The 15,373-nt window shown below is 30.8% G+C and overlaps 4 protein-coding genes across 4 annotated transcripts; 2 read left to right on the top strand and 2 right to left on the bottom strand.

The window, feature by feature from the left end:
- The first annotated feature begins 1,235 nt into the window (after positions 1 to 1,235).
- ND-B14 (NADH dehydrogenase (ubiquinone) B14 subunit) lies at positions 1,236 to 2,311 on the top strand. Its single transcript, XM_065511784.1, has 3 exons — positions 1,236 to 1,443; positions 1,537 to 1,652; positions 2,085 to 2,311. The coding sequence occupies exons 1-3, from the start codon at positions 1,314 to 1,316 to the stop codon at positions 2,211 to 2,213; spliced, it is 375 nt and encodes a 124-aa protein (XP_065367856.1). The 5' UTR covers positions 1,236 to 1,313; the 3' UTR covers positions 2,214 to 2,311.
- LOC135959796 (zinc finger protein ZFP2) lies at positions 2,308 to 5,060 on the bottom strand. Its single transcript, XM_065510868.1, has 7 exons — positions 4,752 to 5,060; positions 4,327 to 4,435; positions 4,133 to 4,249; positions 3,588 to 3,713; positions 3,180 to 3,467; positions 2,623 to 3,118; positions 2,308 to 2,551 (listed from the first exon to the last, which is right to left on the bottom strand). Exons 1-7 carry the CDS (start codon positions 5,058 to 5,060, stop codon positions 2,308 to 2,310), a joined length of 1,689 nt encoding a protein of 562 aa, XP_065366940.1.
- A 1,866-nt stretch (positions 5,061 to 6,926) lies between these two features.
- Positions 6,927 to 12,618, bottom strand: LOC135960566 (uncharacterized). Its single transcript, XM_065511884.1, has 13 exons — positions 12,161 to 12,618; positions 11,984 to 12,089; positions 11,466 to 11,918; positions 11,193 to 11,390; positions 10,762 to 10,899; positions 9,601 to 10,674; positions 9,410 to 9,538; positions 9,287 to 9,337; positions 9,143 to 9,229; positions 9,049 to 9,066; positions 8,742 to 8,987; positions 7,558 to 8,362; positions 6,927 to 7,487 (listed from the first exon to the last, which is right to left on the bottom strand). The coding sequence occupies exons 1-13, from the start codon at positions 12,482 to 12,484 to the stop codon at positions 7,295 to 7,297; spliced, it is 3,822 nt and encodes a 1,273-aa protein (XP_065367956.1). The 5' UTR covers positions 12,485 to 12,618; the 3' UTR covers positions 6,927 to 7,294.
- Positions 12,619 to 13,060: 442 nt separating this feature from the next.
- On the top strand, positions 13,061 to 15,366 carry LOC135960316 (zinc finger protein 484). Its single transcript, XM_065511580.1, has 3 exons — positions 13,061 to 13,471; positions 13,541 to 13,600; positions 14,290 to 15,366. Exons 1-3 carry the CDS (start codon positions 13,094 to 13,096, stop codon positions 15,322 to 15,324), a joined length of 1,473 nt encoding a protein of 490 aa, XP_065367652.1. The 5' UTR covers positions 13,061 to 13,093; the 3' UTR covers positions 15,325 to 15,366.
- Positions 15,367 to 15,373: the final 7 nt, after the last annotated feature.

The raw sequence follows: 15,373 nt of genomic DNA, 5'->3' as shown, positions 1-15,373 counted from the left end.
TTCTGGACGTCCAATTTTGGGTCACTTTTTCTAGCATTGCTGACCGTATGCCACGAATAACACGAACAATGGCAATTGTTTCTGGGTTATCAGCATAAACCAGTGACTTCACGTGGCCCTACAGGAAGTAATCGAGATGTGTCAGATCGCTCGATCTTGGAGGCCAATTTCTTGCAATCAAATTACAGCCAAATTTTGATTTCAATACATCGATGGTTGCGGTCCCCGTATTGCACGTAGCGCTATCCACAGCTCGCCCGGATCAATGTCATCCATATTTACGAACAAAAAATTATTGATCATGTTGCAGTAACGATCTCCGATGATCCAGCGTGCAAACCAAACGGTGCATTTTTGTGGATGTATGGAATAAGAACAAATTCAATTAAACCCTGTAAATAGCAAACAAACTAAAAAGTATTTATTATTATGGTATTGACAAAACAATGGAGACTTGGATTTAATTTTTACAAAAATTGTCTGGCAATTTTTTTATTGACTCAGTCTTTTGTTGAATATCCATTGTTTTTATTACTACTTCACTGCTACGATGCATTGAATTGATTAAAGATTCAAATCGTCTAGTTTGATTATGTTTGTCATTCCCTTATAACCACATCTTATAAAGCTTCCTTCGAGGTATAAATTAGAATCAGTATTTTGCAATCAATAATTTCCCATAGGTTTTCTAAGGGATTGAGATCTGGTGATTGAGCAGGCCACTTCAAAACACATACATCATTGGATAGTAAGCACTCGGTTACAACTCTAGAGGTGTGTTTAGTTACATTGTCGTGCTGGATTCTCCAAACTAGGGGCATATTTTCATCAGCGTGTGGATATAACATTACAGCCCCACACCATAATATTTCCAACGCTAAACTTGACTGTCTTAAAATGTTCTTTGGTAAATTCTATAAGAGAATTACGATTTTTTTAATTTGCCTGTGACTAACCGTTCGAGAATTAATTTCCAATTTTAGATCATTGATAACTTCCCGGGAAGTAATTTTTGGGAACTTTCAAAGTTTTCTCCGTATCACAGATAGATTTTAGCTTTCATATATTTTTACAATTTTCACACAATCGTTTTTTTATCGATTTCATTATTTGCTTTAACAAGAACTGACATCTCTAAATCTACGCAGTGCTACCAACAAAAGACCACAATTTGACAATCAGCAGCTGACTGTTAAATATTTTAGTTTTGACAGTTGGCCACAACTTTTTTGTTGTTTTTTTTTATTAAAAATTAGTGCAGCTTTTAGCTGAGCGAAATTCTTGTGCAGATTAAACAAAACTCCTAGAAAAATATGGCTAGCCGTGAAGCAGTAAAAAGGGCTGTACAACAAGTACGTCCAATTCTATCCGTGGATCGTGAGGAGGCTCGCAAACGTGCTTTAAATTTGTACAAAGCCTGGTATCGCCAGATTCCATATATTGGTAAGTATGAAGATTGCGGCTATGTTATGTCATCATGGAAGATGTATTTTTATATTGAAAATATCTGTATATAAACAAATTTTCATCTTGCAGTTATGGACTATGATATTCCCATGTCGATTGAACAATGTCGTTCCAAATTGAGGGATGAATATGTTAAGCATCGCAACGTGACCGATGTTCGTGTCATTGATATGTTGGTCATTAAGGTAAGACAGTGCTGAATAATTTTATGAATTGTTTATTGTTTGTATAGCGAAAGGCTGGAAGTGAATTTATTGAAATGCCAACAAGGAAGCAATAAACCTGATAAAGTTTTTATAATAGAGAAAACATATTCTTGTAATTGTCTTAAAAATAAAAGACTTGAATGTCTCAGAATGACCAAAAAACTAAGCTAATCATGACGTGAAAGACATTGTTTATAATTTTCTAAAGATTATATTGGAAAGGTGAAACAATCTAATTAAGTTTACGTTCAAATTAGCCATTCCTATTTACGAGTTTAATTTCTAGTTTCGAATTTAAAACAAACAAGAATCATACTTTCCTTGAAGTTCAAATAATACAATAGCATTGATTTTTGCAATTCTTTTAAAAATATGTAAGAACTATTTAAATAATATCTTTCATTCTTCTAGGGTCAAATGGAACTCAAAGAAACAATTGAAATCTGGAAACAAAAGGGTCACATTATGCGCTACTGGAAAGAATCACAAGATCCCAAACCAACAGATTTCCTTTCCAAATTTGTGCAAGGTATCAACTAAACCATTTCAAAAAAATAGTCTAATTATCAATAACCAATAAAAAAAATGAGTGTTATCAAATGAATAAAATGTAAAAACACTACGATTTAATCATTCAAGGTAATTTATTATTATTTTCATCGTCAAACAGATCATGCATAATATCTTGCAGAGTCAAACCAAATTCCTCTAGTTCTCCTTCCAGTTCCAAATCATTAATTTCTGTTATCTCCAGGCTGTTATTCTGTTTGGAAAAGGCATCAAAACGACTGATGTAACCATTCGATTGCTTAAACATTTTTGCCATTTCATCATTGGTTATACTAAGGGAATGATGTCTTTCGCAGTGCTGTCTCAGACTATAAAAAGGAATAAAAAGAAAAAAATAATGATATATGTATGTATATAATTTTCAGGAAGAAGAACTTACTCATTGCGAAAGGCAAATTCTTTGGGACACAGTGGGCATTTATAAGGCTTGCCGGTGTGATTATATTGATGAACTTTAACAGAGAAACTTGAATAGGACATAAACTCACAAAAGGCACATTTAAAACAACGTTTTGTAAGCTTCTTATTTTCATGACTTCTTAAGAGAGCCATTTGGGAATATTTGTTGGCATGTATACGTTGTTTGTGCACTTTTAATTCAGCGTTACTAATATAATTTTTGGGACACAAATCACACTGGTAATAACGCTCATTGTGGCGTTTGCGGTGAACCGTCAAATACTCGGAGCAACTAAATGTTTTACTACATATTTCACATTCATGTTTAATAGCCACCAAATGTTTGGCCTGCAAATGCTCTTCATATTTTAAGACCGAGGTAAATTTTAATTTACAAAAGTTACAATTAACCTCATTGCGTGTTTCACACACACGTCTATGCAAAAATAAGCCAGATTTTAAATCAAATAATTTACCTTTTAATGAAATTCAAATAAAGTTTATTTTTATTTACACATTTAACTAGCAGTTACATACCACATTTTTCGCAAGCATATTTTTTATTGGCACATCTGTTGCTTCTTTTATAGGAACAATTATGATACATGCTATAATGGATTTTGGCCGATTTAAGATCATTAAATGAACGATGACAAGAGGGGCAATTGAAAAAATTGTTTATAAACAAATCCTTATCTTCGTCTATGAAATGTATATTTAATAAATGATCATCTATATGGCTTTGGCTAGAACTTTTAAAGTCACACTGCAGACATATATAAGTTATTTCTAGAAAAATATATAATAATTTATTTTTTTCCTTAACTACATATATATTGTTTGAAAAATCTCACCAAAATTAGGATTCTTTTTAATCATATGGGAGACTAGAATTTAAATAATTAATTAAATGCAGGAATTCTCTTTAAGTATTTCAATATTTACCCTGTTTAGTTTGATACAAGTTAAGTTTCACATTATCTAGACCATGAGCCTTTTTATAATGTTTGAAAAGACTTTCCGTATAGCAGGTGTAAAAGTTACACAGCTTACATTTAAAGGGAACAATTTCTAAAAAAAAAAAAAATATTTTCATACATTTTGTATTAGATTTGAATTAAAACAATTTAATCATTCAATGGTTGGATGAATTTTATTATGAATTAATTCCATTATGACAATATATGAAATTCTATTCAAAAATAAATGCAATTCAAAGGCAGCTAAAGAATTTGTTATGTAGGGAATGAATTGCTGACACTTTGAATTCTGCATTAACATTTCAGTGAATTAAGCCGGAATTGAATTAATTAATTTGTAGCTCTGGAATGAATTATATTCAAACAAAAGCCTTTGCATGTAGGAAGCATTTTGTGCAATGAATTGTTAATATTTTGTAATGCTGAATTAACATTGTAGTGAATTAAGCTCAAATTCGATTAATTCAATGCTCTGTCTGTCGTTTTACATCAAAATTTATTTATATGTACCTTTATGTTTTAGCCTATTGTGTTCAAAAAATCCTTTCTTGTCCACAAAGAATTTATTGCAAATAATACACTTGAAATCGTTGTTTAATTGATTGTCCAGTATTGATGTTCCAGCATCTAAAATAAATGTCATAATCAAATTTAGAAATTTGAAAGTATTTTTTTTTTTTAAATCTATGTTATTATTTATATACCTTTATTTGAATCCGGCAATAATATTTTAAAACTTTTGGGTAATTTTAATGGTACAAATTGTTTTGCCGGCAGGACACTTTTGTTCATTTGAAGTTTCAATTGAGAACTCTAAAATGGAATAGGTACAAGTGTGAATATACATACATTTGAACTACTCGACCTCTAGAAATAAAGTTTGGTTAATAATTATATGATTCCAAAATGTTGTTCTTTTAAGACTATCGAATAGTTAAAATTTAAAAAAAAAATAAATATTATTATAAAGTCATATTGGGATTCATGTAGAAGATCTTTCTTATGATGGCAAAATTAAATTAAATCAATATTTAGTCCATAGAGCAAACATATTCGAAAGGTGATCGCAGTTACTATTTTCTTGAGTATTATTATGTATTCAAATTCATAAAGTGATACAAATACCCACCTCTCCTTCTTGCAACATATTTTCCATTACTTTACTCAATGGATTCCCCAAACATTTTGACTCCTCCTTAACACTTGCATCAGTTTTTCTAGATTCTTCGACCATACTGATAAAATGATAGGCCACTTGCAATGCTTTGCTGCACCTTAGGCAAATATATGTTGATGTATCATGTTCTGGTTTAAATGAACAAAAAACTACATTAAAATAGTCCAATAAAGTTTTACCATCCATGTGAGAGGATTTGGATGTTAAAGACAGTAAAATTCCAGTTTTTGTAAAGCAACAGCGGCAGTGATTTGGAAACATTATTAATTTATTTTAAAAAAAATTCGTTTAACGCTAGCTAGTTAAAGGATTTCTAACAAACTGAATGAAATGCTCGTAAATTTTTTGTATAAAAAAGAATACAAAAACGCTTAATAAAATATAACGGATATTTATACCCTTCTCCATGAGTGGTAAGTATAAATTGTTCGTTCCGTTTGTAATTTCTACAATGTATATTTATGTATTTGCTATATGGTGGTAAATAATTTTTTTTTTTTGCATCCTTATAGCTAGAGAAGTCATGATAACAAAGGCCGTTTATATTTTAACATCAACTTACGATGCAGCTTTTTCATGAAACTTTTACTAAATAACTAATTTTACACCAAAACGACTTTTAATTTTATTATAGAGTGAATTAAGGGTATATAAAATTCGGCATAGCCGAATATAACACTATAATTTCTTTTGGTATAAAGAATATAAAAAGAGAAAAAATCTCTAGTTAGATTAATAACCCTGCAGTTCATTGAGCTAGTTTCCTTGCATCAAATTAGTTAGCCAATGAGAACTACTACTAGTAAATTTTCAACCCACGAACAACATTATTTTGTAATGAATTTAACACGGGGATGTCATTGCAGGTGGCCGATAAGCACACTCCGCATAACATTTTAATTACCTAAAAACATTTAAAAAATTTTATTTTAAAGTATAATTTATATGTATAAGATTCGGCACAACCGAATATAGCTCTTTTTCTTGATTGAAAACGAATATCTGGCTATTGTTTATTACTGAATATGCTGGCGAAATGTAGTGCAAATGATAACCATTTTTCTTCCCCTTTAGCAGCCACATCGAACTAATGTAAGGTTTCCAATTGGCACTTTTCCTACTGCTGGGAATATATTTACTTACTTCACTATGTTGTTGGAAATTAAATGAACATCCTTAATGTGTTTTATAAATATAATTATATTTTCTTCGCTTCTATATTGTGCTAATTTACATATAAATATTGATATACTTTTATAAAATGTTTTCATTTTCATTTATTTCCGTAATTTAAAACGATTTTGATTAAGATACATCTGATTTAGGTTTTTTAGCTGAAATTTAATGAATAAACAAATAATTAAAACATGTTTGACGCTATTATAAATTTAATAACGCAGTTATAATCAATTATATTTGACTGAGATAGTAATTTTGCAAATTTTAACAAAATAAAATGGATTTAGCACTTTACAACAAGAAAAAACGTTATAATTGTAAATTATTTACGCATTTGTATGAAATTTCTGAAACACAATTGGAAATTTTCTCGAGGTTTCGAACGAAATCAATTTTAAAACAGAAAAAGTTTGTAATGGAGACTTATTACATTCATTTTGGGTGTTGTTAAAAATTCCAATTTAATTATTTTCTATAAATTTTTTGACTAAATTATTTTAAATCACTTGATATTTTTTTATACTTTTTATTTATCTAGTATGTATTTTTGAATGGAATAATAACCCAATTGTTAAAAAATCATACTTGAAATCAAACAAAATTTATCGATCGATTTCCATCACATATCTGATTATTTAAATGAAAGATCCGATCGAAATCAAATGCAAATTACGATATTTTACTTATTTATGACTCTGTTCTAAGGAAATATAAACATGTTTATATCGTGATTAGTTCTCTAGTTTGGAAAATTCTAAAATCTAATTAGAGTTCAATTGGAAAATTCTGAAATGCTATGGGAAATTTCTGAGATATAATTAGAAGTGTTCTATTGTAATTGATAGCAACTACATATACCATACCAGACAGTGTATTTTTACATAGAATAAAGGCTTTTAATTATAATTTATTACTGTTTCCTAGAATTTTTCAAAAATGAGAAAAAAATTGTATTATAGCTGCATTTAATATGAGATTTATTGTAAATTACGGCAACGTCTAAATCAATTTATTATTGGATAATTTTGAGTTTCTAGTTTATGGGTTTACTCTAAAAAGACTTATAATTGTTTAAAGTTTTTATATTTATGCATAAAAAAGTAATAAACTAAATCTTGTGTATCTAAAGATTCACGAATTATATGTATATTTTTTGTAAACGTCTCAAGAGATCAAATATTCGAATAATCATTAATTTTTAATTAATATGATTTTAAAATATACATTTCATGTGTGTAAACATACCTACATACATATATACATCCATACATATTCTATTATAATATATACATAATATATAAAAATATATTTAAAATCTATTTAAATGAAGATTTGATAACGCCAGAAGCACCCATTGTTTCTAAATCACCACGACGTAACATTTTACCATTGCCAATGGTCACAGTAAAATCATGAGGATTTGTATAGCCCAAACTATTGCGGAATATTTCAGCCATTTCCTCTTCACTCAAATTGACTTTATGGACTTTAAAACAATGTCCACGTAGACTGTAATAAAAAGAAAAAAGTATTTGATTTAAATTAGAAAATAAGAAATAAATTATTAAAATGAACTTACAGCAATCTCTTTTTAAATAAACGATTACAAAATGGACACTTGTAGGGCACAATGCCATTGTGAGTCCATATGTGCACCTTCAATTGAGCTAGTGTTGTAAATTTTCGACCACAATTGGGTACGGTACAAGCGTGACGTTTGCCAAAGTGAACGCTGTCCTTGTGACGTTTCAAATGGTGGACATAACGGAACGATTTTGTACACACATCACATTTATGTGGCCGCTCTCCGCTGTGCACATGTTTGTGGGCCTCCAATTCCACTTTGTTTATAAACGTTTTAGGACAATTGGCACAGAGAAATTTCCTGCCTATGTGTCGTTTGAGATGATGTTTTAATAAATACATGGTTTTATAATAGCAATGACATATTTCGCACTCGAATAACATTCGGTCGCCGGGACTATTAAAACTAAATTTACGACAGTCAATACGTTTGCTATGTTCATTAAATGATTCGAGATTGTAACAGGTCAAAAGGCATATTTTACATTTAAAAAGGGGTTGTTGGTCAAGCTCAGCTTCGTCTAGGGCGGTTGGTGCGATCGAGTCAGCGGTAAAGTTTGTTGAGCTGGAAGGCATGTTGGTAATGGGGCAGTTATCGCTGATGCTGGTAATGGTTTCATTATAAGCCAAAGATGTTGTTGAACTGGTAGATTCTGGGAAGCGGGCCATAATAACATTGGGTGCTACGGCATCTTCAATTGACAGTTTTTTTCTGGTTGAGTCTGGATAAGAGTACTGTTGTTGTTGTTGTTGACATTGATGTTGTCCTTGTTCTTGTTTAGTGAATATATCATTGTATCCTGCGTGTGGCAATTGTATGAATTAAACACATAAAGGCAAAGGAAGATAAGGAGAGAGAAATAGATAGAGAAAGAGAAACACATTCTCAATTCATTATTAACCAGAAAAAGAAAAAAAATGTTCTCATAAATTTATAAGTTTTTGGCATGGTGTCGCTTTTTTAATTTATTATATCCATAACAAATCTTCAGAATGTAGAGTGTTTACTTTTTCTAAATATACTAAAATGTATTGTTCCATTAACTTCCAGTAACTAACTACTATTTATAGGATTATTATTGTTGTTATTGTTATTATAGTTTATATCTGTATTTTCATTTGGATTTTTTGTTAGAAATTTAGTGGTAGAAGCACTAGTATTGACCTTGTATATCTTACCGCAACTTGCGTTTGTTTCACTAGTTTCTGTATTCATCATATTTACATGGTTATTTAGTGTTGTTGTAATTGATGTTGCGGATGTGCTTGTTGCTATTGCCATTGACGAGGATGCATTGTCTGCACTTTCGAAACGTATTTGATGCTGATTAATTGGGGTCGAACTATGATTACGTTGTAAATGCCTTAGAATTTTCACATTACTTGCAAATGATCGTATACAACGCGGGCACTCATAAGGAAGTTCTAGGAAATATTAAAATGAGATTATTTCTAAGCCACAAAAATAATAAAACACTTTACTTACTTTTCATTATATAGGATTCTGAAAAATAAAAACGGGATAATTAATTAAAAAACATTACTTAAGTTGTTAATAAATTTAATTCTTTCTTACTTACCATCACTTATATTATGACTAGAATTGAGATGATATTTAATATCGCTTAGTTCTGAAGATTCATAAGGACATTTAGCACACATATGAGCTGCAAATGCTAAGAATGAAAATCATGTTGAAATAGATTTTAGTTATAATTACTTACAAGTTGTTTCTTCTAGTTTTAAATGTTCCACTGGAGTTTTATCTTCACACACTAAAAAGACACGAAAACACAAGTAATGATGAAGGGTATAAATAATTTTGGTCACTCTGCTGGAATACAAACCTTTATCACCTTTGGCTTGGATCATATCTCGGGTAGGTACACTTTTATGTACAGCTTTGTAGTGGCGTATCAAACAACGTTTGGTGTTGTAGAGATTTGTGCACATTTCACAGCGATAAGGAGCCAGCCCTTTAAAGAAAGTTATAATTTCATTATATCATGGATACATTTTGAAGGCAGCAAGCACTCACCTCTATGAACAAACATATGATTTTCAAATTGATATTGACTTAAGAAAGACTTCTGACAATGGGCACAATAAGATTCACGTGTGGTTGCCGTTGTCGCCGCCTCCCCGGTAGCATTATTCAGACTATTTTGTTCCTGTAAAAGGTCATCGAAATCATCATCCGACGTTAACAACACATTACGAAATTCAGTATCATTGTCATCGGAATCGTTTTCTACATCAACATCGTCATCAAAGTCACCGAACAAGGCATCATCGTCGCCATTAAAATCAAAGTCCATGTCATTTTCAATAGTTTGTTCGGTTTCCACAATTTGTGGTATGGCATCCGAGGGTAAAGTGTAGGTCGAACTGGAGGATGGTGTCAACGGAGCTATTAAATTGTGTGTCGTATTGTTTGGTGTTGTGACATTTAAGGCCGTCAACGAATCTAAGCTAGAATAGTTAGGTGAGTTCGTTGTTTCCAACTGAGCATGTATAATTGTTTGAACTGACGGCGTCTTAGAGTTTTTCGCCTTGTTTTGATATAGATTTGAAGTTGGTTTGTTTTGAACCTTTACAATCTGTTTCTCTTGCTTGAGAGCCGCTTCTTCGGCATTATGCAACTTATAATGTTCGTACAGTTTATTGCGCCAATAGAACACTTCATGGCACTTGCGACAATTTAAGCCATTTGGATAATCTGGTGTTGTTTGTTCGATAGAACATATTTTAACATTTTTAGATGATGCTGCTGCTGCTGTTGTTGCATTGCTTACAATAGCGGCTGCCTTTGCCTTGGCCGAGAGCGGAGACAATTTGGAATTCAATGTTGGTACTTTTGTCGGCTTTAAATGTATTTCGTTGGCTTCTATATTATGTTTAACTTTGTAATGTCTTTTTATATCCGACTTTGTCTCGGACTCATAAAAACACAAATCACAGGCATATAACTCATTAGCGGCTCTTTGTTTGTTTTTGGGTTGTAACTGTTTGTTGGTCGGTTGTAAATTATGTTTACTTTTATAGTGTTGATGTAAATCGATTTTAAAAAATGTATAAAATTTACATTGATCACAAAAGAAGTGGGGAATTTCTTTACAGATTAAAAAAAAAAAAGATTATTATTATCCGTTTCATACAATTATGTGGAAATATAACGTTGGTTTCGTTCCAAACTTACCATTGTGTGTTAGCATATGATTCTTTAAATTTTCTTGTGTCGTGAAATCTTTGGTACAAATTTTACAAATAATTTTCTTAGGCTGCTCAATAATCGTAACTGGTATTATTTCCTCTTCAAGAGGGGGAGGGATGGGTTCTAAAAATAATAAAGTTATGCTGTTAAATAACTTTTTCCAATAAATTTAGTTTGTACTTAAAACTAAGTAGATTGAAGAACGAGTAAACTTTTTTTTTTTTAATTTTTATATAAGGATTTGCAATAATAAAACTGTCGAATATATCTGATTTGTTAAATAAAGAAAAAAGACAACTTGATACTTCGGAAAATCAAGTTCTTGAAGGGGTATAAAAACGTATTTACAAATAAGATAACATATTTTCAACTGCAATATCAAATATTAAGTAAACTAAATATGTATAATAATTTACCTTGTGTTTCTTCTATTACATCGCCTTGATCTTCTATAATCATATCATCAACATCCATTTGCACAATATTATTTTGCGGTTCCAGCATGACCGAGTTATCTATATTCTGCAACTGTATTATATTGTCTAAAATAATGTCATTATCCAAAGTAATATTGCTCGTATTATGAGGTGCATTTATATACTCTATAACAACCCCTGGAATAAGGAAATTGATGTTAAAAAAAACCAAAAAAAATATATACATACGAACAAATTATCAATGAATCATACCTTTGTTAATGACTTTTTCTAAACTGCCATCAGCCATAACCATAAATTCATTAGCCATGCTTAGATCATTAGTTGAAACACTATTTATATCACCCTCCAAGGCCGTGAATGGTGCAGTTATTGTGCTGTAATTGGGATGTGCTGTTGTTATAATCGTAGACACTTGGAGAGGTCCACTACTGCAAACTGTATTTGTGGTAAATGTCTCGTATGATGTTTGTTCTGTTGTATCTTCGGGCAATATTTGAAAATGTTCATTAGTTATGGCTCCCATTGTTTGATCCTGGGATGTTATCGTGGCGGGTGATGAAAAGGACGTCGTAGATATCTTTGTTTTTGGTTTCAATTGTTCCTTTGAGGCTTCTATACCATGCATTTGTATATAATGGTCACATAAACTGTTTCGATTGTGACTTTCAAAGGAACATATTTGACAGCTATATATAATAATATCTGAAATGCAAATATCATGTTTAATTTATATTCAAAATTTCGTGAATTATTTAATATATAACCACCTAAATGTAGTTTAACATGGTCTTTAAGAGATCTCTTTGTTTCCACCTTTACATTGCAAATTTTGCAACGATATCTTTTAGGTTTTCTTACTTCCTCCGCCGCCATCTAAATTTTAAATTAAAGAAACATTTTAACAATTAGATGTTTAATCAATAAATTATTATTTTCTTTTATACCTCCACCATAATTTGTTGTTTTTTACGTTTAATTTCTCTCAATTTTAATTTCAACAACTCCTGGGCTTGGCTAGCATTTTTCATGAACCAGTAAGCTACTTGCAAGGCAGACGCACATTCTAAACAAATATTGTGTGGCATCTCAATGTCCACCGCCTCCTCGACTTGTATGCACATTTGCAAGCATTCCATATATGATATTTTCGAATTTTCCTCCTGTACATTATCATTGATAAGCGCGCTTAAATTTAGCATTTCCACATTTGATTGCAGACATGTCCGACACACCATGGTGTAATCCTGTACGAATTTCTTGTCGCCCATCTTTTCATTGGAGTTTCGATACTTTATAGACTATAAATAATTCAAATCTATTTATATTTCTGTGTATATTTGTATTTTTAGTGTTTTTCACGAATTTTTTAATGGAATTGTAAAATATTTTGTGAAGAAAGACGCACTCAAAGAAAATTTCACAAAATAATGACAAATGTCATAAAAAAAGTTCAATAATTGATAAAAGAAGAATGTAAAAATTGTAGTGTTGCCAAAATCTTTTCAACAAATTTTTTGCAGAGAACAAGGGATAGTGAGATGATGCCATTCTTTTAAAAAGTAAGACAGATGACTATAATCTCCAAAATGTTATTTAAAGAATTTTCTTTTTAAAATGTGTTTATTTATATGATCTAAATGGCTTTATATAAATATGTAATTAAAATAATTATAAACATTTTAGAAAATAAAATGTATAATACTATTTTCACATTGTTTGTTTGTAAAACATCTGGCAATTATCTTTAATGATATCATTCTAACGTGACTGTCAAGATTCTAATTGAAAGTTTTTTATTTACAATTGGATATTTTTAGTAATTTATTTTGTAAACAAATGTATAATTCTTATTGAAAATCACAATTCTTATCTGAACGATGGACACCACGACATTATCGCCAGACCATCTGACAGAGTGTGCTCGAGTTTATGTTTTCCTCAGTCAAGAAAATACAACCTTCTTTGTAATAAATTGTTTATATTGTAATAAGGACTATAGTGAATGGGTGAAATTTTACAAACATTTACTTAGCCACCATATAGAAAATGTGCCACTGGAACAAACTAATGATAGTGAATATTTAGAAGAAAATGTACAATTGGATGAAGATTCATTTGAAAAATATGAAGTTACAAATGAATACCTGAATGAAGAAACTTCTTGTAGTGAAAGGAATGGCGATATTACAAAGAAAACAATAAGCGAAGATTTGAAATATACAACCAATGAAGAGTTTTTTGAGGAGTATTTAATGGTACATGAGTAAATTAAATTTAGATAAATAAATTTATTTTATAATTTGATACTTGTTTCATCATTCTAGGAAGATTATGAGGAATGTGAAAACATTTCGGTTCATGGCGAAAATTTGGACATGGAAAAAGTAAGTTAATTTATAATATTCATACAAAATAATGGTATTAAAAATAAAACAGACTAGGTATGTGATATAAATTTCTTAATCATTCATTCTACTGCAAATCACAAACAAATTGACCTTGAGTTTGCCTATTTCGTTTATATTTTTCGGTAAATACATATGAGTCGATTATGGATGGCAACTGAACTTCAGTTACCTAAATGGTATTACAGATGGCAACTGGCAGCTATCATTTCTGTTTCCGCAGCGTTTTCAAAACGCTTACGGTTTGAAAAACGCATTTCAGCATGTTCTGAAAACTGCGATTCGCTATTCGTTTCAGTATACACCTGCGCTTTAAAAACGCAAAATTTATAGCGTTTTAGTTTGTCAGAACACCTGTTTGGCGTTTTCAAATCGAAAGCAAAAATTTTGAAAGATATTTAAATTTAAAAAAAATCTCGGGAATGAACATATTTTTTAATTAAAGCCAAAAGAATAATTGAGCACCAAATTAGCGACCCCTTAATAATTTTCTATTTTTACGAATTTGAAGCTACATATTTGAATTTTTTTTTAAAAATATATTTGCCGTTTTTTGTTTTGTAATGATGCAAAAATTATTGAAATAGATATTATAATTTTCCTAAAGTGGTTTTAAATTAAGACAAATCTTTATCGGTTTAAATTTAAACAAATCTTTATCGTTATAGACCACTAAATCCGTCAGTACCAGTTGCTTTCGCCTATATACTACAGACTCCAAAACCATGCTTAAATTTATTGAACTATTGCGTCAACATCCCTGTCAATGGGATCACAAACACTACAATTTTACACAAAAAGATAAAAGAATCGATAGTACATTGAACCTAACCAAACAACTAAACGAAGTTTTAAATCTCAACATTACCCCACAAAGCACACGAGCCAGTGTTCTATCTATTCTGCGTTGGTTTGATCGGGAGTATATACGTTTCCTTAATTGCCAGCAAAACGATTATCAATTTGTTTGCATGCATAGTGAATATTTTGAAAAGTTATTGGAATTTCTACCTTATCAGCATCTAAAACCAATGAAATGTGATGAGTGTGCTAAACGATTTAAATCCGAACATCTGCTAATGGCCCATAAGCACAAATATCATAATGGGCAGGTACCGTTTCGTTGTCGCTACTGTGGTCATGGCTTCATACATCAGTCATCGCATAAGATGCACGAGAACAGACATATAAAACTACACGTATGGCCCTGTAATATATGTCGGTATCAAGCAGCTTCCAAATCGGATTATATCAAACATTTGGCTACACATTCCTCCCGGCAGCCTCATAAATGTACCATTTGTGGTTTGGCCTATAAAACAAAAACGAACTTGAATGTTCACCTGAAGAGCCACAGTTTACCCGCCTACGAGTGTGAATTTTGTAAAAAGAAATTCTATGAAAAATATCGTTACAAACGTCATATCTGGCTGCACGAAAAGCAGGAAATGTCGGGTAAATCTATTGATAATTTTACTTGTGAAATATGCGATCGACGTTTTACGACCAACAAAACAATGATGAAACATCAGTTGGTTCACATACAGGAAAACTATAAAATTGACGGCCAAACTACTAATGACTGCTTTCAATTAATAGATGTTATTGTGTATTATTGCGATTATTGTTCATTGGAATTTGTACATAAGGATGCCTATGAAACGCATATGAAATTAAAACATAATGTTGTAAATGTAGAATAATTTTACGCTCTTCTTGTTCTTTAGTATTTTCTTAAAAATTTAAATTTGT

Source organism: Calliphora vicina, chromosome 5 (assembly GCF_958450345.1).
Source record: "Calliphora vicina chromosome 5, idCalVici1.1, whole genome shotgun sequence".
In the NCBI taxonomy this organism is placed as follows: Eukaryota; Metazoa; Arthropoda; class Insecta; order Diptera; family Calliphoridae; genus Calliphora; species Calliphora vicina.
The sequence above is the reverse complement of the archived record's forward strand: the minus strand, read 5'-3'. Positions and strand labels throughout refer to the sequence as shown.

Coding starts and splice junctions, on each gene's coding strand:
- ND-B14 (XM_065511784.1), top strand. CDS start 1,314: ATGGCTAGCCGTGAAGCAGTAAAAAGGGCTGTACAACAAGTACGTCCA. Junction 1,444..1,536: donor TCGCCAGATTCCATATATTG/GTAAGTATGAAG, acceptor TTCATCTTGCAG/TTATGGACTATGATATTCCC. Junction 1,653..2,084: donor TTGATATGTTGGTCATTAAG/GTAAGACAGTGC, acceptor TCATTCTTCTAG/GGTCAAATGGAACTCAAAGA.
- LOC135959796 (XM_065510868.1), bottom strand. CDS start 5,060: ATGTTTCCAAATCACTGCCGCTGTTGCTTTACAAAAACTGGAATTTTA. Junction 3,714..4,132: donor CAATAGGCTAAAACATAAAG/GTACATATAAAT, acceptor TTTTTTTTTTAG/AAATTGTTCCCTTTAAATGT. Junction 2,552..2,622: donor GAATTTGCCTTTCGCAATGA/GTAAGTTCTTCT, acceptor TCCTTTTTATAG/TCTGAGACAGCACTGCGAAA.
- LOC135960566 (XM_065511884.1), bottom strand. CDS start 12,484: ATGGGCGACAAGAAATTCGTACAGGATTACACCATGGTGTGTCGGACA. Junction 9,230..9,286: donor AAAACTAGAAGAAACAACTT/GTAAGTAATTAT, acceptor TAGCATTTGCAG/CTCATATGTGTGCTAAATGT. Junction 7,488..7,557: donor TTATTTAAAAAGAGATTGCT/GTAAGTTCATTT, acceptor TTTTTATTACAG/TCTACGTGGACATTGTTTTA.
- LOC135960316 (XM_065511580.1), top strand. CDS start 13,094: ATGGACACCACGACATTATCGCCAGACCATCTGACAGAGTGTGCTCGA. Junction 13,472..13,540: donor TTTTTGAGGAGTATTTAATG/GTACATGAGTAA, acceptor TCATCATTCTAG/GAAGATTATGAGGAATGTGA. Junction 13,601..14,289: donor AAAATTTGGACATGGAAAAA/GTAAGTTAATTT, acceptor TTATCGTTATAG/ACCACTAAATCCGTCAGTAC.